Source organism: Anser cygnoides, chromosome 11 (genome assembly GCF_040182565.1).
Source record: "Anser cygnoides isolate HZ-2024a breed goose chromosome 11, Taihu_goose_T2T_genome, whole genome shotgun sequence".
In the NCBI taxonomy this organism is placed as follows: Eukaryota; Metazoa; Chordata; class Aves; order Anseriformes; family Anatidae; genus Anser; species Anser cygnoides.
This window is the reverse complement of record NC_089883.1, coordinates 18,083,986-18,109,323: the sequence shown is the minus strand read 5'-3', so window position 1 is coordinate 18,109,323 and position 25,338 is coordinate 18,083,986. Positions and strand designations below refer to the sequence as shown.

The window sequence follows — 25,338 nt, the reverse complement described above, 5'->3', positions numbered from 1 at the left end:
TGCAAAATCCCCTCAGAAAGCAAACAAGAGCAATGACCTTGTGTTAGCCAAGCGTCATTTTTGCATTATTTCTCTAGACTAGGAAACATATTTTTCAGTACCTCTCAGCTAAGCCCTTTTCCCCCTCAGACCATCAATAGGGTTCATTCCTCTAATTCACTGGGACAGCTCTTCAAGTACTTTTTTTAAGATGAAAGCAGCCACAATTCTTAAAATCCTCTAGTTTGGTTTTACTATGAACATGTTCTTAATACATGCAGTATGTATTTATACAAACTCAGGAGTACTAATTTAAGTTTGTGTGTATTGGAATTCACTGATCATCTTGCTCCACTATCATCTTTAAAAGATAAATCTCCTAGGATATATTTGCGATACTCCGCAATTTCTTCATATTCAATGTTGGTTTCATAAGCAATTGATTATTTTAAAATTGATATTGCCATCACATATAATTAGATGCAGTGATAAATGGAAGAGGTCTCTCTCAGATCCTTAAGGAAATGTCCCATTTTCTAATCATCACACTCAGCATCCTGTTCAAAGATGGATTTTTATCCATTACATGCTTTTTCTCCTGCTGTGCAATTCTTACTAAAGCAGAGAATCATATTTTATTTCAACATGCTCTGCATTACATCCCCTGTATCACCCATGCTAGCCACAGCTGTGACACTGTATCCTCTAAGAAAGCAAGAAAATTAATGTGGTAGAACATTTCTGTCTTTAAATCTAGGCTGATCGGCTTCCACAGAATTATGCTTTTCAGGGTATTCCTTAATGAGATCCTGCAAAATAACCTTACAATATTCGCAGTCACAATCGATGCTAAGGCAACAAAGTCCACTCCAACTGTTTCTACATATCGTATAAGCCTTTCCTTGAGCAGTGGTTTTGTACCTATCCCTGTATCCAATCAATTAAATCCCATGTTAGGACTTCATTTTTATTTTTGCATCCTTCCAAATTCCTACCTGATTACACGGGCCTGTTTTACCATATGAGTTCCAGTGTATAGAAGACTACTGTGCATATTTGTTCTGCATACCAGCTAATGCATCTGTGGTCATAACAGGAAGTCTGATCTATCTCATACAGGGTTCCTGTACTCTGCTCTAAAGTCAGCTTCAAAGTAACTGTTTGTTATAGGCAAAATATCAGTCTCTTTTAAGGGAACGACAAATCAGCCTTTGACTTATAAATGGCCAGGATTTGGGCCTAAATCTTTTCTGTCTTCTGTCTCTGATAGTTTGGTATAATTTGAGAGTACCAGTTCTGCTGATTTTAGGTACACAAATGTTACGGTTTTCTTACAGAGAGAATGGCATTTAGCTCATAATAGAGGCCTGTATTTTTAAAGTTAAAAAGCCAATTCTGAGACCCTGTTCTGGATGCCTAAATGCATATGTGTCTTACTTATATAGGGGATGTGTATTTTGGCACATGAATGTAGTACACAATGATCTTATTTAGCAACATTTTTAAGAACATGCCAGTTTTGCAAAACCAAGCACTCAAATATGTGACAGAGTAGTGCCTTCTGTTGAAGAGGACATACAACTGAGAAATGTTAGCTTGTGATATCTATTCACTGTTCCTGAGGAGTGAATCTTCATTAAAGGCTTTTTTCAACTTTCATCTTACAAAAAAAGCTTATGTTAAAGTGGAACATATCATCAAGTAAGGCACAAGGTAAGCACTTTTTTTTTTTTTTTTAATGTAATGAGAAATATCTGGTGGTCTGGATTCTGTTCAGACTTGTTGGTTTACCAAGCTGCTTTTTTTTACAGAGATATTAGAAATGAAGGCTTAAAATTAGATTCCTTGTTATAAGATTCCTTGTCACATATGACTGAGAATATTTGTGAAAACACAAATTGATTCATATGAGAGGTTTAGGAATCTACTGTTGGTTTTAATTTCCAGGTTCAGTCATTCAAGTCAACAATCAACAATTGACTCACTCTCAGACCCAAATATTGCAGGGTTTGCTGATTTTCCTATGTGATTAAGATGTCTATATTCTATTGAAAATCAAAACGAGAATCTGTAATTCTGCTGAAATTGTTAGTAATGTACTCACTGCGTTTACTAAGAGTTTTCTGTATTTTCTTTTAAAGTTCTTTCCTGATAGATAAAGTAATAAAGTCCAAAATGAGAGAGAGGTAAATGCTGTTCAGGCACCATCCTAAAGATATTTTGTGATTTAAAATATTTAACATTGTGTTCTGCCATCAATGGATGGATACTTGGCAAGATTGACTAAAATAATTGTTGAAACAGGAAAACCAGTAATCATTTAACAGTGCAAAAGGCTTCTAACGTGATTCAGAGCCTGTGGGAAATGTAATATGATTGGTTAATGCTGTGTCTGCCAATTAAACAAAGCTAGTCAAATTATCCCTAGCAAATAGTCTGCTGAAAAGTGAACCCCTTTTACCCATAGCAGACTATTCAAAGATGATTTTTATTTCTCTAAACACACTTTTTGTTCTGGTAAAGATTAGGAGACCATCCACAATGGTCTGCAGTCTCTCTGACTGCTAAAATGCACAGTATGTGTGATTTTTTGTTCATTGCAGTTCCAGGACCCTGTACTGGCAGTGCCACTGGATTACAGCACTGCGTCAAGACCTCACCAGCTTTCTGGAGAAGGTCCTATCTTCTTAGTTTTGCTAAGTACTAAACTGACTTTTATCCAATTAAAAATATATTTCAGTGGCAGCTTTGGTGCTGGAATAAATTTCTGATTTTTCCTGACCATAAGCCTGCTACTCAGTGAAGGAGAAAGGAGCTGCTTACAGTTAGCAGAATGGAAGAATGGGAACCCAGCCCTGCTTTCTACTTGTTTAACTCAAGTTACTCAAGAAAAAAACCTCTCCAGCACAATCTCTACTTTCAGGCTATATGAGAAGATCAGCCAGTGCAGCCAGTGCTTCTACTCCCAACACAGAGACAAAAGTTAATGAAAGCAAGGTCTTTAGGTGAAAATCTGTTCCTTGCTGCCACTATAACCATTCTGTGAATTACCAGGAATGCTTTCTTTTGTTACATGGCTCTCGTACAATTTGAACAGGTTTACATAAATCATTTTTTCACTTCACTGTCTGTGTATAAACTATTCTGTTTTTAGTGTTGTATGAAGAAAAAGCGGGTAAAAGCCTCTTGTTGATATCTTACACTGTCTCAGTCTTTCCCTCACCTTCCAGGCAGAGTATGGATCTTTTTTTAAGAAGCTGCAACACAATCAGAAGAAAATATAGAACCTTAAGAAACAATGCATTGAATCTCTGAAAAAGTTTATCAGGTTTCTCAACTTTTTTTTTTTTCCTCTACTTCTGGAAACAAACAAAATGCAGCCTGCCAGCTAGCCTCATTTTACAGGAGCAGGTACCCCCAAAGCACTGAGCCTCCTATATCACGTAAATCTCCGTTCTCCTTTTGTTTCCCATATTGCTCCACAATTTTGCAATGCTTCTCAGTGAAAGCACCTTTCCATGACAATCAGTGGCCATCAGCTTCCCAGCCCATGGGCATACATTCTCAAATAGTAGTAGTCTCTTTCCTTTATCCATCTGCATCACTGAATGCCAAGAGTTTCTCCTGTTCAGAGAACACATTTCAGCTCCCACACATTTTGGGTCTAAAATGATTTTTATGATAGTATTTATATTTACAGCACCTTTTGTCCCAAAGAACTTTAAGCAAAGGAAAGATATGCAAGCTTTGTCCAGAGGTCATTTAATCCACCACAGCAATGCAGCCACCCACAGCTTGAAATACAGCAACTGTTAATAGTGCATAGCAATATAAAAGCAGTTTAGGTCAGCAAATTATGAACGCATTTGTTCCCTATGAAGCTGTTGCTGTAATTTAGGAAAGGAGTAAGCAGAATAATTACTCTGTTTGGAGTTTGGCCAGGAGACCAAAATTAACAGCATTCAGACTTTAGTAAAAGTATACAAGTTTTAAAATGGCCACAAATTACATGGACCTAAGATTTACATTTAATTTGAGAGATGAATGAGCAGGTCATTTTGCTGCCAATGGGTCTGTAACTGGTTTGCCTCCGAGCCTTTTAAGATAAGTTCTTTCTACTTCTTTGTTTAAGAAAGATTCTGCACTCAACATCTCTTTTCCTTCTATATTAAATGCCTTGCAATCCCTCAGTTATAAAACCCATGCAAAATTGTATGGCAAAAATGAAAAAAAAAAAAGTCATTATATTGTACTGTGTACACTGAAAAGCCTTAATTTGTTTTAATATAATTATCTTGTCTTATGCCCAAGAAGAAGAGCAACAGTTTTCTATTGAATTGTTTCAGGGCAAATTAGGCTTCTGCTAGGAGCTTTTACTTCTACTTGCTTACCAAGACAAAGATTAGAAAGAAAACCATCCTTTGCAATTTTAATTTGATGACTGACTGGGGTTCTGGATGCTCTAAGATGATTTGGGGTTATCCCAGGTGAGGCATTATTTCTATTCCTGCCTCATGTGGAATCAAGAGTCTTATGAAAATGTCCATCAATATCCAATAGAAGGAAAGGAATTGGCAACTACGAGGATTTACTGTCCTGTCCTTCAGGAGTATTGGATGAAGGTGTTCACCCACCAACCCACTGGAATGCAATGTAGTCAGCAAGGAGTTTATGCTCTTGAGAGAAAGTAAGTCACGTATATTCATAGAGATTAGGAAGGAACTTTCACAGGAGGACCACGTGTTTTCTTCATAGCTGTTTAGATAGATCTTGGTAAAAGTTAGCATATACTTTCTACCAATTTATAGATAATATGAACCCCCCAAGCTGGTCCAGAATGGCCAAGATCTTACTCAAAGATGTCTGGAGCTTCAGGGACATAGCTGCTTTTCAGCTGTAGGCATACAGCTGGAAAGATATGCTTGAAGACTGGTGGGCAGTGAGCCTTGGAAAAGGAAAAAGAGCAGGAAATCCAACAGGCTGGATCACTTATTTAAAGGTCCTTACTACAATTTCTGATACCCATGCACAGGACTCTACCTGCTTATGTAATGCAGAATAATGCAGAATCCCAGCCTGACTACGCACAGCATGGTGATGGTAGCATGCCAGCTATTCCCCCTTTTCTGCTTCTCAGTCATACAGACAACAGGAAATCCTGGGCCTCCCCTGTCACTGCACAACCCCTTCACCAGGGTATATGGCAAGGGCTCAGCTTAGCCCTACTAGGCCATGAACTGAAGGCTAGGCTTCAGACCGTTTTGTGCCAGCACACCTTTATTGGGCAGCTGTTATCTAATGTGTGTAAGAAGCTTCTGAGTCAGAGCTGGTAAATAAATACTTTTGATACGAGAATGAACCAAACTGACATACAGTTATTTACATAAGCAAAAGCCCTAGTGCAGACACAGTTCTGTGGAGGTTGTTTTTTCTGGGAAGGCTGGGAGGGCGGGGGAAGAGCATCTCACCCACAGTAAACAGGAATGTGCTGCGTCCACATTTGTAACATGCTCTTTGCTAAGGGTAGCACACCAAGATTGGTGCACCAGCAAAGCTTCATGACTGCAGACGTAGCCAGGCCTATAATCTACATTTGATCTTGGCAGTAATCTCCCACTGACATAATTGATAGGTCTGGTCTTAGTCATGGATTTCACAGAGCCTACCATTTACACTCTGACCCATAATTATATTTAGACTATACACACATCTCTTCCTGCTCAGAGAATAAAAAGCTGCACAGTACATCTTTCAGGAAGACCATAGAGACTCCACACATCCATCTCTAAAGACAAAATCCCTTTTCAAAGCTTTCCATCATGTTGTGCAGTAGTTATTAATATGTAGCCAACATCCTATACGTATCATACACAGAAGACCAGGGACATAACTACGATATGATTTCATTATCCAGGTGAAAAATGTCCTTCCTTAAAGCAATCTGGTTATTGAGGAAGTACTGCATGTTATGAGATATGACCAAGATATTTCTTTCATCAAACATAATGAAGCTGGTGCAAGCAATGCGAGACTTAAAATCTCTGTGACTTTCTACCTCAGGAGGCCAATACAAAGCAGAAGGCTTTTTCAAGTCATTTTATTATAAAAGCGAGAGAGTGATATGCATGCTTAAAACGTGCGCTGAGGGAATGAGAGGCTGCAAAATATTAAAGTAACCCTAGATCACATTAGCATAGCTTTGATCGGCAAGAACAGTACTGGCAATAAACTTTAGCTTTGTACTAGTTATTTAAAATTTTACCACAGGTTCTTGTAATATCCTTTGTATACCTAATTTTAACTTCAAATTCAGCATGCAAATTGACCCATTTGTTTAAGTCTGGTCCTGATTTATATAGAAAACACATTCTGTTTCTTCAAAAGTTGACTGACTGAAGTCCAAGAACTGTAGTCAAAGGGTGCTATTTTTTCATTTAAAGTTAGCAGTTGAAGCTAAAAGATATGATGCATGTGTTGCCTAAAGTTAATATTGTTATACCATAGTAACCAGAAAGCTCACCATATAAAATCCCTAATAACTGTGTAATGAAAACATTATTTGTGGAATTTTTAAAAGGCCATCTAGTTTGCATCAGGAAAGGAAAAGGATCAGTATTTCTTCAGGTGAACCAGAGTGCCTGCCCAGGGAAAAGAATATACTCACCTCTGAATTTTTCCATTTTTCATAGATCTGAGTTTCTGTCACTCAAAAAAGCACAACAAATCTTGAAAGAAATGGAAAAATATACCTATTTCCCAGAAGGCATCATACTGACCACTGTAGCTCAGATATTTTAAATATATTTATGGACTATATGTATTGCAGTAGTTCCTCCCTTGGCAGCCCAAATTTTTAAGGAATTTTATTCACTTTATTCTGGGACTGAAAATTATTTTCCTCATGATTCTTTCTGTTCCAGAAAAGGATCATAATGGCATTTTGGTGTTGCTTTAAAAGGAGGTGACTGGATCTCCACGCAATACCTATGTTATGAGCTGCATCCTCAGGGCCTGCCCTGGAGGTGCCACCAGCTCGGAGCCAGTGAGCACTGAGGTACTGCTCCATCTGGCTGTATGCCATTACAGCTCACGTCTCTAGCTGCCTGATTTGGTTCATTCCTTGTGAATGAAGCTCAACGCATGAAAAGTCAGGTTTTCAGTGAGCTTCCTTCCCTGCACCCACTAGTCTCAGTGCACCCATTTTGCCTGGGTGAAATCCAGAAACATCTTTCTTAACACCAGTCCTATTCATAGGCAACAGCAAAACTGAGCAGCCTTTTAGGGAACCACTTTCTTCCAGAAATGGTAGTATACGTGGCCATTTTACACTTTAGCTTTCCTTGGTACATTAGGGAACTGTCCACATGGTACAATGTCAGCTGTTATCATGACCATAGTAACTGGGCCATGTAATTCATCACTAGTAGCTATCACTAGAAAGCCAAGTACTTAATGTAAAATTGCTTGTGCAACTTTGATTTAGCTTATCACATGCACTGAAAGAATGAGGAAACATTGTCTAAATATTTATTTTCAAGTTATTGTTTAAATCCTTTTCTTCAAGTTATTACCTAAATTCTTTGTTGTCATATTCTGTTGTATTCATTTTGGTAAGTGTTTAATTTAACATCAGGTAATTTCTTTCTTCAAAGCAATGGGATCATCTTCTCCCAAAAGCAATTCCTTTTGCCTTCTATTTTGTTTTGTGTTGTTTTATAAAATAAAACCATCCCCACATAATCCAGACAGCTCCAGTAATAGCTCCCCAACAATGTGTCAGCAAAATAGAGGGATACATGGCTCAAAATGTAAGCCAATGCAAACCAGGTACTCTATGTCCAAACCTTAGGTTGTCAAAATTCCGAATGAAGACTGTCTGTATGCGAAACACTCGATAACAGCACTGATAGCTCTCTAAGGACAACAGCAGTAGTCATCTGCAGTGATATAGCCTAGATATGCTTTGTTCTGAGATCTAAGATGAATATACGTATATCCTGTAATTCCAAGTAAGAGCTTAATTTCATCATGTATTTTGTTCCTCTCAAAGGGAATAAATATTACAATGCATGAAACAGAGTCTTGAAAAAGTGAAAAAATTTGTAAGGAAACTATATCTACATCAAAAAAGAATCAGGAAATGACACCAGTTCTTAAAGGTGAACCAACTTTGTCTAATTCTAAATGGAAAACAAAACTATATGTAATGGTGTATGTTTAAACTTAACCTTTAATCCTCCCAAGAAGAGCGATTACTCTGGAAGTTACCCAATTGCCCAAATTATTGTGTCCGCTAATTTTGAAATTGGTTATTTTTAGAGGAAAGGGACTGGAACTGCATTAAAATTGGGAATACTCAGAACCTTTGAAAGCCAGAACTGTGGGCATGCTTTAATATTAAAGAACTATTCATAAAATTGTGATTTTTTTTAAATGTTCAGGTTTTTTTCTGCTGGGAAATATTCTAAGATTAATTCATAACAAAAATTATCATAATCTAGCTGGAATCTCTAGGGACACTTCTAATGGCTTTTATGGAGATTTCTATTTTTTCTCTAAAACGAATTATAGAGAAATTCTGCACCCATTTAAAATTTTACATTGATATATGATCTATAAAGACATAATGGCATCCCAATTTCTTGATTTGAATTTCTTATTTCTGCAGGAAAAAGGAGTGGAAAAATATTATATCAAATATTCTGATCAGTGCTCAGCCTTAAACTTTGAGTAAATGACTCATTTAATTCCTTGTGTTAACTTATCTTTTCATACATACTACATGGGCAGGCAAAAATTGAGGTACCATTCTGAGGAATTTGCTGCTGCCATTTGGAGACTGTGATTTCAGAACAAGTGGAATTGAGTTTTCATCTTTTCGCATTTACAAAAACTGATGCATTTAAAGTGTAATAAATTTTGTAGGATTTCACATGGTAATTTCACTAATATGGAATAAACAGAGTGGAGGACAGAATTTTTTAAGAATCAGTATGCTATCTTGTAATTAGAAACACAGCAACTTCTTTCTCTAAAAAGAGAGAGAGAGGGGAGAGAGAATAAAAATGGTCCTGTAGTTGTATAAAGAAAAAACTCCCAAATTTTTAGTTACAAATGGAGTTTTAAATATGTTTCAGATATCAGATTTTTGGTACTGAGCAATGATGCATCTTTATTAGGCCTTCTGTATCAAAATGAAATTACTATAAATATAATAAAGTATGCGCTTGTGTAATGCACCAGTAACACAAAACCACGACATATTATGCAGTCTTATTACACTTTTCATGATGCAGTTTCCCAGAGTTCATTACATGAGACATATATATGTAATTCAATGATATTTTAGGAACAGTATATTGAAGTAGGATGGTTTAACTAAATTCAGTAGAGAGCCTGACCTAACAAATTTACAATGCAAAGCATTTATCCAATACATTGCCAAAGTTTTGAAAATGTTTTATTTAGTGCAATGGTTTTCAATCTTTAACTTAGACTCCCCTGTCTTATTTTCTAGAGAAGGTGAAAGTCCTTGAATAGCAAGTGAATGAGCTTATTTTTCTCAGTAACCTTTTGTAACATTTTGTAAATTGCCCTAAATGTCTCCATAAGTGATGGTAGAAGGATCATTCTCTTTAAATGTGGTTTGTGTGCCATTGCATGCCTACAATTTCAGGTTATAGAACATAGCTGAGGTGCTTACCTGAAGCTGATCTAGACCTTGCATTTTCAAATGCATGTTCCTGCACTGCCAGATTAACTAGCTGTCAGGCATACACTGCAGAGCAGATTGGACCATCTGTGAGGGAATGTGCCAAGAAAGGTTTCTATCCAATAGTCTGAGTTCTTTCTCTGCAGGAAATTTTGGTACAAGATGCCAAATGGAATCTGGAAATTAAAACAATAATAATAATAATTTTGAAGTTATAATTAGAACAGAGAAAAGAATGGAACACACAACAGGGCACTGAGCCCTGCTTGAGCTAAGCTAGACAAATCTTGGGAGGAAGAGGATAGCTATGTAGTTCTGTGCTGGTCCTAAAGGTGGTGGGAGGGCACTGCAAGTCAGCAGTAGCTGCTCTGAGCTTCATGTCACAGAATAGAGTGAAGGAATATGCAGACATCGGGGTACAGGTCCACATTGCCACAGCAAGTATGGGGTTAGAAAGGTTTGCATTCCGTGGATGAGGTCTTTGCTCATGGGCCTCTTCTTTTTCTCCAAGGTAAATGCATTTCAGACTGCTTTCCTATTCCCCTATCACCATAAGTCCATTGGGCAGCTTGATAATTTACCAGATCAACACCTGTGCTTTTTCTCCCAATTTATTCAACAAATAACATGCTACTTCTTATGGTTTTGAGAAGGACAACTATCATGTTCCTCAGTAAGAAGCCCTACAAAAAGAATCAGGAATCAGAGCAGACGCAGGGAGCCTGTGTGTGAAGCAGTTTGGGTTTGTCATTGATTGTAAGAGCAAAAGCCTCAGGTTATATGCAGCGGGCGATAGGGACGCAGACCCTCCTTGTGGGTGTCATCGTTTTGCTGTGAACAGAGCCACAGCACACCTCACCCTTCACTGCCAACAACCAGTCTTTATTTAAAGCCCACAGAAAGTTGATCAGCCCACCAGACTGCAAAAGATAGTCAACACATTTCTAGAGCTATTATCTTCCTCAGGAAGAAATGTGCAGGATCCCAACAGATATAGGTAGGTGGTGGGAGGGAGCAAGACCCCGCTGCAGAGGAGCAAAGCTGAGCAAACAGAGCGTGGCATGGCTGTTTGCCTCTGCACTGAGAGCCTGCCCTGGTAATGTGTGCAGTCTAAACCCAGTAACTTTAAAGTTTTTGATGTGGGAACATATAACTGTGTGGGAAAATGTATTCTGTTAACATTTATGTTCGTTTAACAGGCATTCACTTCAAAGTGAGTTCTGAGATACAAAAATAGCAGAAATATGCAAGGGAAAAAATGTTCCACGTTTTTCTTAAGCCTTACTCCCATCTGCTAGATTGAAGCATTCATTTAGATACAGAACTATTGCTTTGACTTATATAGCACCTTTTCTCCAGAAAATACATTGTCATTTACAGAGGATTCATTCAACCTCACCACATTCTAGAAAAATAAATACTACTAAACTCCTCTTTTCAATGGGACATCCGAGCCAAAAGAAAGTTGAGTGCATTACCTATGAGCTAACAGGGAACTGGGAGACAGAAAGAACCCAGATCCAAACACCTGTTTCCTAATGGATTTTAAAGACTAGATATGATGTTATTGTTCATGATTTTAAGCGGAATATTTCAGAACTGTTTAAAGACATCTCTTAACAGGCAACAGAACAGTTTAGAAAAAAAAAACAGCTTGAGAAGCCAAAAAGCTATTTTTCCTTGCTTTTTTCTTTACAGTCTGTAAACAATATTAATGGTGGCATTAAACACATCTGCCTTGGGCACACTTTTTACCAGCTTTGCCTGATGCTGCAGAGGACATCGTACAATATTTTTATCAGTCAATTACTCTTAACCTTTAAACAATGCTACAGTGAGTGGGAGACATATACAGATGGCTTGGAAACCTCCTTCTCAGGACAGCTTGAAATGTGTCTCACCTGTGCCAAGGAAGAAGTAAAGAATAAGGGAGAGAACTGCCAAGAGATAAGATGCAGACAGAAAGAGAGAAATAGTTCTCAGTGGCAGAGTATGGGAGACAGAACAAAAGCAAAGACAAAATAGCTGGAAACGACAATACTCACTGTCATGCTATTAGATTTTATCATTAATAAATATTTTTTAAAAATGCATAGAAACAGTCCTTGATGATCTGCTGTAGCTGGGCTGAAACTTTTAATGGTCTTTCTGGAGATCAAATCAGATTCCTCTTTCCCTTGCTATTTACTAGAAAGGTACAATAGCAGAGACTTTCAGCACCCTGCACCAGTGACTGTACCAGCACCAAATCACCCCATACCAGGAAAACACATCCATGGCTAGCCACAACAGCTTAATGACAACAGCATGCAGTGACTAGGCAAAAAGGAATGAAGGAAATCTTCTCGGTACTACATCACAATCTGGGGCAATGCTGTCAGCATTGTGAATACAAATCCATCTGCCCTGGTGAAACAACTGAATTACTCTAGGGTACCTGAAAGCAGAATCTGTATCTCATAAATCGACCTTTACTGAGAAATCCTAAACCAGCAGATTTTAAGTATGTGCCTACTCTTAAGTAATTTAATTGAACTTTATAGAAATTGCTACATAATTAAAGTATTTGGATGACTCAAGTCCCTAAAGACCAAAAAAAGACTGAAAACGAAATGTCTCCAACCCTATCATTTCTCTAGCATCAGCCACAGTGATACTGCCATGGTCATACTCAGGGACACCTTCTTAGTGTTTGGAAAGTAAACATCTAAAATGCCAAACTAGTAGAAAAACAGAAACCAAAATCACAGTTAAGTGGTGATGAACATTTTGCAATTAAATCATGTCCTAGAGCTTTATTTCTCAGCCTTCGAGAATAGAAAATAAATTGTATTTACACAATTTTAACACTTGGAAGAATGGGAGGAGGATCAGTGATCTGTAGCTTACATGAGGGATTCAATCTCTTAAAGTCTCTGAACACTGGTTGATGTGCTCAAGATGAGAGGAACCATTATAACAGCTTTGTCTGAGTGCTGCAGAGTCCTCACTTGAACCAAGGTGGATGTGCTCAGGGCTAGTGAGGTTCTTCCCCCAGTGGATGGCAGGATCCCGGTATTCCCGTCACAGTAAAAAATGTGCAAATTTTAGCATCAGGAATCTACTTCTTTCCTTGGTACTTGTAATTCTTGATCAAGGCATTAAAATTATTTTCAAAAACTAAAACTATGTGGACGAACCTTCACAAGCATCTCTTTTACTTTGAAGAAAGTTTCTGAGATCTCAAGTCACTTTTACAGGACGCTGTACCCCTGTCTTTTAATATTATATCGGATCTTGTTGTTCTGTCTCAGAAGGCATTATGGACTTCTGCAAATGGAATTCACTTTTCTGGTGCAAACTTAACACTGAAGGGTAGAAGAAAACAGAAGTTAAAATATAAGTAATCCCCAGATCCCTAAGCCTTTAAAGTCATACATCCAATACCTATATCTATGTGGGTGAGAAAGGAAAGCTGACATTCAACACTGAATAAAAATGCCTGAAAGAGCCTTGAAAAGATGGTTTACACAATAAATTGTGTCTCTGTTTGCAATGCATGTTCTGGACAAAACTACTGTTACGCTTGGTGCTTTCTCTTTTATCTCCCCACCAAGTTACAGAAAGATGAGCTTTGCCATTTGAGTGGGTCTGTGGCAACCGCCTTGGTTATTGACCTGTGGTGTTCCTACAGCACTCACCCAATCACTCAGCAGTTTGCCTTCAGCCCTTTGCTCAGCTTCCTCTTCAAGCAAAAGCACTTCCCAAGCAGTTTGTTAAACAAAAGCTACTTAAAAACCGCAAGCACAGACCGGTCATTTGGCAAACAATACTATGGTTATGCAAAGGGCACAATCAGCCTTTCTCCATCATCACTTATGTATGTAGTATATGCTCAAAAGCTTGTTTGTGATGCACTGGGCTGCAATGTGTGACTCCCAGATGGAGAACTAGCTTTGTCTTATCCATGTTGCCCCCAAAAAGGATCCCATATACAGAACAAGGAACATCGTTAGAAAAATGGAAAGTGGAGGGAGAGAAAACACCCCAGTGGGTCTTCTTTTATATGTCTGCTTTTTTGTTCTATTCTGAAATCCTAGAAATTAATACCACAGATGGAGGGTGGATACTAAAGGCCTACTGAATACCAGAATTTTACTAATATGTTTTAACAGGAAACATCTGTGCTAAATTCAGTGTTTAATAGCTCTTTGTATTTCTCATCTCAGTTGTGGAACATCAGCACAGGATGCTACCAAAACTCGTTCGAATTCATAGCCACAGTCCCTTCAGGTATAACACTGATTTGTTGCCATGAATCACTTCAACAAGTATGGACTTTGGAATATCAATACATTTAATCAATTATCCTGTGGTTAATCCAGCAGACAAAGATTTGCAGCTTCAGAAATAACAGAGAAACAAGAATTTCAATTCTTGCTGGTAGGCTATTTTCATTTGCACTTCAGTGAACAAAGTTATCAATGCTTTCACCATTCAGTAACACTAAACTTCCCAATCGCTGTCCCTTCAGTCCCTTCAGCAAGCTGATTTCAGCCTACATTTGTCACTGAAGTGAACAAGAAATCATTGAGCACTGAATTTTATTTATTACAACGTACAGGCAGAAATTTTCAAAAAGGGATAGCTGCTTCTAGGAAACTTATTTCTCATATGAACTCACTAAAATATCTACCATACCTCTCCACATAACCACTACTTACCTTCTTTTGGCTTGACAAGAAGAAGAATGAGGTACATGTTTTGCATACATTGTCCTTTCCCTTGTTAGGTGAGGTCTGGTTCCAGTAAAAAAAGCAAGCTGTTGTGGGACTGAAGGGAGCAGCAGCATTCCCCATCCAACAGGGAGGGAAGGAGAATGCAGGAAGCAAACTGACTGCATGAAACTAGAAACTAGAAACTAGCTAGGAACTAGAAACTAGCTAGGCTAGAAACTAGTTGGAGCATTTTTCATTGTCTGAAGGGTTTTGTCTTTGGACTTCTCTGCCTTTTTAGCTGTTTTGTTGTGAACTGAACTGGAATTATTCTGACAAGATGTATGTGGGCAGATACCACCAGTCCACCCTCCTCCAGCTTGACTGGCTCTTCATTTTTGACATTGTGCTCACTCTTGTATATTGAACATATGTATTACTCAGCCAGCCACGCAAATGATAGTTAACCATTACTATCTAGACATACATTCGGTCTTCTCATTTTAAGATGTCAACTTGTACTTTAAGTAGTTGGGGTGTATATATTTTTTAAATTTAAAATAATTTTGCTGCTCATGAAAGAATCTGAGATTTATCAGTGTGAGAGAATAATGAGTGATCCATAGCTTACGCCTGGCAAAAGCTTTTCCTACACTTTCCCTTAGGTATCTAAAACATAATCTGCAGATATTGCTCTGCTTATTACAAGCTACAATCTAACAGTCATATTCTTTAATGGTGTTCATTTGCTGAAGACTTCTGGTCACTTGGGATGCCAGTCTTATAGCTGTACCTTTAGACATAAGACGACAGAAATTTTTAGATATGTTCATCTTACTATAAGAAATAAGCATAAGCTTGTGCCTTTTCCAGAAGAACTTGCAAACAATCATAACCTTTATAAAATCCAACCCCGTGGACCACATCTTCCATTGCCACAGCAGAAAGCAGACTGAAAAACCACAAGGTTGTTTCAAATTCCCTTGTTACACCTACAGAATAACCAAGGGAAAATAAAAAAATAAAATAAAAATAAAAAAGCAAACAGCTGACAATACAATCTGCTGACATAAATCCCCTTAAAAATATCACATTGCTTGTCCCAAATCAATTAAGACTGGTCAAACTGATTCAAAAATATATGCCAAACAGAACATGAAACCGAGCTGAAATGTTAAGGCTCAAAAAGGTTAAATACTTCCAATATTGCTTTACTGCTTCATTCTTCTGTCTAGCTCCAGACATTTTGGAAAGGAAAAGCTCCTGAAAATATTTTCAGGCAGTTTTTCAGACCAGATTTTCAGAAAATTTGGAGAAGCTTTTAAATGTATGTTTATCCTAACTGATGCTTGAAATATTTAAGGCTTTGCCATCCCTTAAGTAAGCCAATTTTCTATTCTGTAATCTTCTCTAATTTTGTAGAAATGTAGGAACTGCCACAATACATCAGGTCTAAGGGTCTATCCAATCCAGTATCTGACTTCTGGTAGAAGACTAGCAAAAGCTGTTTCAGGCCCCGGAGCAAACCAAGCATTTGGAATTAACCATCTCAGTCTGCTTACTGCCTATACTTTCTCATCCTACCAGTTCTTTACACTTGCTAATAAAAAGCCAAAGCGATGCTAGCTGCACTGAGTTAGAGCAAGGAAACAGTAGGGTGAGGAGAGAGTGGAAGCTCTTCAGAGTGAGGGAGGGTGATGAAGGATGTCTCAAGGAAAGCCCCCCCCCCCCCCCTTTTTTCTTTTTTTTTCTTTTCCTGATTTTGACCTTCAGTATTGTCCTTGGAGCTGCCCCCTTGCCCTGGTGGCCAGAACCACTTGTTACAGAGACGTGTTGAAAATGATGCAGTCAGTGGGTACAGGAGAAATGATTGCCTGGAAATGTTTTTTTACTACTGATTAGTCTGTCTATGCTATTAAGACTTGTATCCATTCAGATATCATTTTTTTTCTTCTCACTGTTTTTCCTTTTTTCCAAAGGGATTTTTCTTTCAGCATTCAGATTTATTTGTTCATATCTACTCTGTGTATGTAATTCCAATTCTTCTTCATTCACCTCTGTTGTTTGTTTGCTCTTCCCTTTTCATAAAGACTCAATTTCAGTGACAGCAACTCCACAGAGACATCCAGGTTTTGCTCTTGTAAGTGTGTTAACTCCTAAGAGTCATCATCAATCAGCACTTGAATGTTTAATGTCTTTCAAGTTCTTTTACTTTGGCATGGTTCTCTGCCTTTTATTTTAAGTGCTTTCAAGTGTATTCTCTTCAAATATGTTGCCTACAATAACCCCTAGTTGTCTCGTTCTTGCTGTCCTCTTTATTCATAAGAGCCATCAATCAATTTGTGAAACAAGTCTGCTTTATATCTGTTATCTAAAAGTCTCCCTCGTTCTATGCACCGTAGTGGAAAGGGAAGGGGGAGCACATTGTTGTTTTTACCATGTATTCATCTCATTCAGTTGTGATGCTCTTTGATGTGAGGGAGGTGAACAAGTAAGGCAGCTTCAAAAGGCATTGCACTTGTGTTGTTTTTCCTTAAAACCATAAAGCTCAATCCCCAGGGGGGAAAAAAAAACAAAAAAAAAGGAATGAAATAGAGGAGGTTGGATTGGGTCTCAATCTTCCAATGAGATTTGTTGCACAAGTTTAGCCATTTCATACACAGTCCAATGAAGAGAAATGTCCTGTCTACACACTTCTACGTACAGGCTTACAGCACTTTGCCATAAACAGAAGAAACAGTATCAGCAGCAGGCATGCCATGGTTACCAAAACCACATCTGTTCTTTACAGCATGACACTGCAGTGCTGAATCACGGAAGCTTTCCTACATGTTAGAGATCACAGCTCTATGAAAATTTTGCTTTAACAATAATAAATTCAGTACAAAATTTTAGAGGCCACACAATCGTCTCTGAGATAGGGAACTGACAGCAGTGAAAAACCAAATTAGATTGAATGCAGGTGGAGAAACATTTTGCAGCCTGGCTGGACAACCCTTTCCAGTAATGCATAACCATGCAGAAATTTAGCCCAGTATTTGTGAAGAGAAGAACTACTTGTAAAGAAAGTCGTTCAGCTCCTTACCTGTTTTAAGGCAGGAGTGTGCACAGAATATTCCACGCATAACACAAAAGTGTGGGCAGCCCACATTTACTGGGGGGAGTTGTCCCCTTTGTTCATCTAATCTGTGTTTTGCTGACTTGTGAAGCTTTCAGACATGCCCCAAGTGAACAGTGTAGCCATGAGGGAGAAAGGCAGCCACATAAGCCAAGAAATAGCATTCCTCTAAGGCAACTAAACAAGCCATGCATTGTTACAAAAAGTACTATACCAACAAGGAAGGAAATAAACTTTTTTTTTTTTTCCTTTAGTTGAAAGTAGGAGCACATGACCCATTTACCCCACAATTCTCTTTTTGCTTGGCAGATGCAGTTTGGTTCTCTGTTTACAGCTATTTCTAATACAAGGTATTCAGTGAAGCATATTTTAAAAATTATGAAAAGACACACTTATATAGAATATGTTAAACTTGCAAGAAAACTGAAAAATGCATGAACATAATTGTTAGTCCCAACCATGCTTTCAGGGAAAGTCAGACAATATTCTGGGTGATAAGTCCTGGAAGAAAGCTACTTTATCAGGGGCTACAGAGTATGGAATACATCTCATAAAAGAAATCCTTATTTCGCGGGGCTATGTTTATGAAAACAAGTGGTTTTCTTCCATATCAGAGAACAAGGTTAGCTTATCAATTATTTAATTGTGAATTTAATACTGAAAAGTCTGATTGCTCAATAGATATTGCTGGAAAGGAAGTTTCAGATGCACAGAAACTGTTGTACATTTGACATAGGCCATGAATCCACACAGAATTCCATCTAAAAATGTCTCTTCAGAGTTATTTGATATTAAAAAATCTTAGGAATGATGAAACTGGCAGAATAAATTCTGGATTTAAAAATTGCATTAAAAATTCAAGCACATAAAAATCTTCCTGCTCTATAACCTCAGATATATTAGTATAACCATTCACATGAATCTTTTTTCAGATGTCTGTGGGTAATTATAGGAACAGAGGGTGGATCCTGAACTTGTGAAAACTGTTATAGCTTCACAGAAGCCAATTTATGCCAGCTGAAGTTCTGGCCCATAAAATCTCTTCTAAACCTGAAAGAACATCTTGTACTACAATGTTATTGGTCTTCAGGTGATTGAAAGCCATCCTGATGAACAGTTTGATCTCAGGAAAATAAATAAATAAATAAAAGCTGTATGTCTGTCAAACTTCTGCTCTGTGTTCCTTTATTTAATTGGATTAAGAAGATATATTTAAGTAAAAAGCTTGCCTGGTACAATGCACCATTAGTCACGTGCTGCTTCTCAATAGTGAAACCATCAATTTTATTATAGATGTGAATAAGTGCAAGATGTCTGACTATAATTGGAACAGAAGCCAAGAAGCAGATGGGGATTCTGATTAAGAGCATACCTCCTGGGTATATGTTGTACAAGCAGCATCTCTAGCAGAAGAGAGAAGGTTATCAAGCCATTTTACAATATATATATGCAAACCAGATACAAACACAGTAACATAAGCTTGAAGTTTATTTTTGGAAGCTGTGTGTTTAAGAAAAAGTTCTATTTCATGTAAAGTAGACAAGCATTTGCATCCACACAACATAAAATATGTTTTATCTGTTCCACAGAAGAAATGTGTTGAAAAGAAGAACAATGTGGATGATCTGTTTTTGAATGTAGTATTAAAAAAATAAATAAATAAAAATCCAGAACACTGCAGTAGGTATGAGTGACTTCACCATGGGAAATGAAGTAATGTGCAAATGCTGGGTGTTACAGAAAAAAAGAGATCAGATCTACTAATTTGGTAGAAGGATATCATTTTTTCTTAAATGGATCCTTTACATTTTATGGTTAACATATTTAAACCTTAAATTTAGGAATTTAATTTCAGACTGTTTTTAAGAAACAAGATTTTTGCAAATACAAAAATATGCCACTGCCTTACCCAGAGTGCTGGCAACAAACGCCCACTCAAAAGAATAAATCGTCCCCTCGCTCTTAGGACAGGCTAGGACACAGTATGACTTGCATGTTCACAGTGCCTTTTTCCTACATCACTCTTCCATCTTTCTTTATAGTTTCTATATATACTTTTTATATAGGAAACTAATTCCTAAAGCCAGCTTAAGTTATATATGTGTAGAATATTATATATACTATGCAAACATAACCATTAACCAATAGGAGAGACAGCAGCTCAGGCAAAGTAGGTACCTTCCTCAAGTGACCAGATAAACATGTTGAAGTTGGTGAAGGTTATGATTTCAGTATTTGGATTCACAGAAAAATTATTTATCAGGAGTCTTCTACCTCTAATGGTCATTACATTGCAGGAGATGCATTCCTTTCTTTATGACTAGATAGTAATTGGAACTACTCATGTAAATCAAATAGAGAATAGATCTAGGGAAAAGAAACAGGCGCTAGGAAAGCACCTAGTGTAACAGCACTATAGAGGCCATCGTGAGCAGCTCCTTCCTCCAGAACACAATCACATCTGCTCTCTGTGGATTAATGTGCCATAGCATGCAATTTTGTGCTACATAAACTCATCTTGAATATACATTGTGGAATCTCTCATTCAAATACTGTACAATATTTCTGCAGCACTGCCTAGCTCTCTTATTGTTATTGCTGATATTCTGTCAAACCTGAGACGATAAATTAATACTAGCAACGACTGACGTAGGATTGCCAAATGAAGCGCTGCAGATAGCAGGGGGAAAGGCAGGTTCCTGGTTCCCCCTCCTTTTGTGACTCCTCCTTGTGCCAGCTTTCCTCTTACCACTTTAAGCAATCTTAGATCACCTAGGTTGGAAAAAATCTTCAAGATCATGAAGTCCAACCACCAGCTGATGAAGCCCAATTCTTCACAAGATGCTTGTAGTGCCATTTTGGTTTCTCAGATGGGTGCTGTAACGAGAAGTAAATCCAAGGACTGATCCCAACAGTCTCTTCCCAGGCAAGCTCCTCACAAAGATCCAACAGTTTGGTCAGTACCTGACACATCTATCACCCTGTTCCTGAACAATTCCTGTCTGCAGAAAAAATCAGCTCCTAAGCTTTCTCCCCTCGGTACTCCCCTACTTTCTTGATTCCTGTTGTTCACTGCAAGGCTGTACTAAACCATACCAGTAATTTCCACCAATGCTAACTTTACTGAAATACACATTTCCCATCCAACATCACAGCCTAAATTCTTGTTGCAGATTCCCTGATGGCATCCAGAACATCTCTTCCCCTTCCCTCTCAAATCCAAATCAAAAGGGCCATTTTTCCAAGACCAATGGCAATTCCTTGTTCCAGCTCCAGGTTGGAGGCATTTTCCCAGGCCTTTTGTCTTCCCTAAGAACATTGCTTGTTCTTTTGCATCATTTAGCTCTCCTGAAATACTTCTGGAGACTCTCCCTAGTTTGCTGATGTTGGTACATTCAAGAAGGTCTGCAGGAAAGAAGATACAATTTTCCGTAGAGAAAAATCTCAGGGCTGGGCAGCCCTGAACCCCAACACATGCACACACTCAGCCTGCAAAACTCAATTTCCATGATAGCTTCAGGAACGTAGTGCCAAAGAAACAGCTGCACTTCCACCGTCCATATGGCAAGAACCTAGCTTAAAAGCAAATGCTTTATTTAGGAAAAAATATATTTAGACCTCCAGTGACACCAAGAAAGAACAAACTGAATGACCTATTCCTGTTTGTAAGAGGAGTACTTATAAAAGATTAAAACAGAGCCCTAGCAAAACTCTTTCAAACGCATGTAAACAAAGTACTCTGGATCAGGCAGCCTAACAACAGAGATTTCTATTCTTCAAACTTTATTTTTCTAAGGCACTTTAACTTTCAGGAGGTTAGAAAGTTCTGAAAAAAAAAGTTTTTCTTAACTTTGTATCACTGTATTTAGAAAACAACATTTTTGGCATAGGGAATGATTTCAGAACCTATGAGAAAATTTACTCTGTCAGAGGCCTCTTTCTAACGAAAATTTTGCAATGCTGTAAAGCATGGCAGCAAGGTATAGTATAGACCTCTCTGGCTAATTATATACTAGGAAAGGTATGCAGGTAGCAGTGGAAGTTGGCAACATTAACCCCTGTGGGCTGGTAACTCAACAATTAGTGGAAATGCAGGTTGATTTGCAATCTATGCTAAGGCCTGTGCTGCCACAGCTACATCATTATCGGCAGGTTGTTGGTTTAAAATGAGCGCAGGTATGTCTCAGGAACCCCGACCTACCTGGGAATACCGGGATGCTCCAGTCTGACGCTGACTGGGCCCTCAGGAGAGCATTTTGTCCTGCTCACGTGCAGTCCCACTTCATGGTAACACTTGCTGACTACCCAAGAGAATTTTTTCCCCATCCCACTTTGCATTTCACACCTGGTCACTGTGGCATTTAAAGACACTGCTTTAATTAAAATTCTGCTTTGATTTCCAGTATAATACTTTCTGTATTCATAGGCACCATTTCTCTGAAACTCCTATAGATATTACACACACTTGCACATGATTGTTTAATTGGCAGTGGAGAGAGATGTTGGCTAGTTGTGCTCCACTCGTCATTTTTTTATGTGATAAAAATTTGTTCACTTAATTTGAAACGTTTTGCAATTATCCAAAATCTCGTACTAACTTTACCACTGATAGAGAAGCTCTTCTTAAACAGAGAATTTTAGATGTTTCCCATACTGGGATTTGTCTACGTTAATGAAATATTTAGATTAACCTTCAGCTCTCATGGTTATTTTGCAATGTGTTCAGACTGAGCTGCTGACCAACCACATTTGAGTTAGCTACCCATGGCCTTTAGCAGGATTTCTGAGCACAAACACCCTCAAGTCTGCTGTGTTCAAAGCTGAACACTGTTGAGCAAGGTAAGAAGATCCAGTTCCAAATTATTTCCACTGCAAACGGCATAAAACAAAAAGGAAGAGGCTGGAAATAGGCAAATTCTGTTTTCTTTTCTATAAAAGTAAAGAATGGAGCAGTGAACAGGAGATTTCAAGGTTAATGATTAATGGGCAAAGGAATTCTTGCAAAGCATTGATAATTCTGTCCTTTCTTCCCATCTCTTGGCAGAATTTAGCACTGAATTTCCCAAATCTCGTTCAGAGAAAGAAGAAATGAAAAGTTTGCAACTTCTCTCTTTTTTGTTGCTTTCTTGTATCATCACCCCGGCAGATACATATGGAGGAAAGAAAAAAGGTAAATATCCTAAAAAAAAAAAAAAAAGATATACTTTTTTGAAATGTTTATGTTATAAAAAAAATAAGTAGTATGGAATGTCTGGCAATCAGTATATTGGGGCTTGTGTTTTTTTTGTTTGTTTGTTATGTTCCCTTAAAATGTGATATTTATAACTGTCTGTGGTTATTGGAAAATGTAGTTATTTGCAATGAAAACAAACATTTCTCAGTGGAAATCTATACATTTGGAGACTATAGGCTTAAGGTAGTCTGACCTTTAACAAAACTTCCACTGAAGGCTAAATTAAAAATGTATTAGTTTGAAAATACACACTGAACTGGTAGCAGTTCAAATCTTCTTGGGGTGGAAGTATTCTTTTCAGTCTCCTACTAAGAACAAAAATTTCTAGCTATCTGACAGTGGTGAAGCTTTCATTTTCTGAGTTGCCTAGTACAGGCTGCCTTTCACCTCAAGCGTGATGAATATCGTTGAGTGAAAGAGATAACTCTGCAGTGTGTTTTGTGAGAGAAGTACTGTGGAGGATCTTTATCATTTACATGGGGATACAACCATTTTCCCTGCATTTGTGACACTACACATTAAGTCTGTATTCGTGTGATTGTTGGAGTATGACAGTGCACCACAAAACTGCATTTCTTAAACCTCTAATGTGACTGACAAAGTCAATTTCATTTTTGCCCTCATGGCTAAGCTGTACATAGTGAACATTAGTTTTCCTCCTTATCTGACTGCATTTCTAATACTCTAAGTCTGGAAGGGATAAATGTAAATTTTGCCTTAGCTGGAAGTAAAGGAAGATAAGCACATTCACGGAAGTATGGCCTCTTTTAGTAGCTTTGTTTTGCACTTATGTTAATTCATATTGCTGGTTTTACAAGGAATTTGCTATAAAAATGCTTTATGCATAATAGGCGCAGACCACCTTTCTTTGATTCTGCACATTAAACTTCACCTTGTGTTTCATTTTGAACAATATAAAATCTTGAGGTAAATCACAACGAGAACTATAAATTTCAATTAACGTCGTAATAGCTTGGCTTACCAGGCAGCAAGGCCTGCACATCCTTTTAAGTTGCTAAATCTCAGCAAGCTATTTATAAACTTTCAACAGGTTCTATATTTTTAGGAGAACCAAAAATCAGAACTTTACTTTGAGGCTTTTCACTGCCTCAACTGTCCCAGCTTTGCCAAGACCCTTTCAGACTCCAAGTTTAGTTCACCTTAGACACAAACACAGGGCAGAGGCTGCACCCCTGTTCTTTTCCAGCCACAGCTCTCATCTTATGCCAGCTCACGTTCTCCTGCCATCACTATCTGTGGCACCTTTTATAGCAAGGTCAGTCACTTCACTCTCTCCATCCCCCTTTCCCCTCATGACCTAGTACTCCTATGTCAATGGACTTCACTTGTTTGCTCATTGCTTCTGCAGCTTAAACCCCTGCTTGTGGGCTGCAAAAGACAGGTCACATGTCAACGTAGTGCTAGCAGATACACCTAGCTCATAGCACGTTGAGACGAGACTGTGGTTTAAGAAGCAGTTCAGGTGCATTTGGAAAACTTAAAGGAGAGGGGGAAAAAAAAAAAAGTCCGCTGTTTTTTCTTCTAGAGACTATCCAAAGCTTAAGTACCTTTGCTACAGAGAGTAGCTCCAAGGTTAAAGCCCTGATATTCCATTACACTGAACTTGGGCTCCTCTGAGTTTTGAAGCAGTACAATTCTAACTCCAACTATACATTAATGTATATTTCTGCAACTGGTACTCCCTCGTTGTCCTTCCCCAATCCAACCTTAGCCACACCAGCTTTGTGCCAAAGATAACGCAATGCTTTGTTCTCAAAGCTTTGCCTCGTTTCTGTTACCAATTGATCCGTTAGCACAACTCAGCTAGTTCTCTGACCAAACCAGTGCTGCTGTGGTGGCAAGACCTCGAGGAGCCTTCTTCCTCATTCCGCTCCTCAGTGAGGCAAATCTGTTTGCCACAGTGGCTGATAAAAATGTCAATAAAGCATTAATCCTCACTGAGGAAGGGCTGAGAAGTTTTTATCCTTGCGTGGGAGGCCTTTAAATACTTTGAAGTGAAGACAGCTTTCTGTGAGCGTAGTACATGTTGTACCTAAATACCCCTTCTACCTCGGAGCTTGCTTCTTCCTGCTTTAGCAAGAACTGCAGCAATGAATGGTGTAACTATAAGGAACTACAAGGCCTTCTCAAAGCTGAGCCTGGTATGTAATTTTAGCACGAGCAATTGCCTACAAGGGAACCATCCTCTGAAAGCACAAATAGTGTGTCAAGTTCTTCTCATTTATTTGTACTCAGAAAATAAACAACTCTGCTTCAATTTTCTCCGTATCAGTCTATCCACCTACACAGTGAAAGAAATTATATTACAAAAGATAATTTATATGAATTAGACTGCAGCAGCTAAAACTGTAGGTAGGTATATGCAAATCTTTCTCTTCAGACTAAGTGAGTTACGTTTAGACATATATACATATATTACTGGGTTTTATTTTAAAATTATGTAGAACAAGATGGACTGGGTTACCAAGCATACATAACATCATATTTAAAACACACAGAAAGGTTATTTTAAAAACCATAGAATGCTTCAGAAATGCCATGGTTTTCTTATATACTTACATAGCAGGAAAAAAGTTTCACA

The 25,338-nt window shown here is 38.1% G+C and overlaps 1 protein-coding gene and 1 long non-coding RNA gene across 4 annotated transcripts in view; one reads left to right on the top strand and one right to left on the bottom strand.

Moving 5' to 3' along the window:
* LOC136791726 (uncharacterized) overlaps positions 1 to 25,338 on the bottom strand; it is a 139,668-nt gene that overhangs the window by 68,195 nt on the left and 46,135 nt on the right. For all 3 annotated transcript variants that reach the window (XR_010834331.1, XR_010834332.1, XR_010834330.1), the window contains exon 3: positions 9,683 to 9,867. This is a non-coding gene — a long non-coding RNA (uncharacterized lncRNA). The remainder of the gene's footprint in view (positions 1 to 9,682; positions 9,868 to 25,338) is intronic.
* The window catches only part of LIPC (lipase C, hepatic type), a 49,089-nt gene continuing 46,264 nt past the window's right edge, over positions 22,514 to 25,338 (top strand). Inside the window, exon 1 of the mRNA XM_013177547.3 lies at positions 22,514 to 22,673. Coding sequence (XP_013033001.2) covers positions 22,592 to 22,673 — 82 coding nt within the window. The 5' untranslated portion in view covers positions 22,514 to 22,591. The remainder of the gene's footprint in view (positions 22,674 to 25,338) is intronic.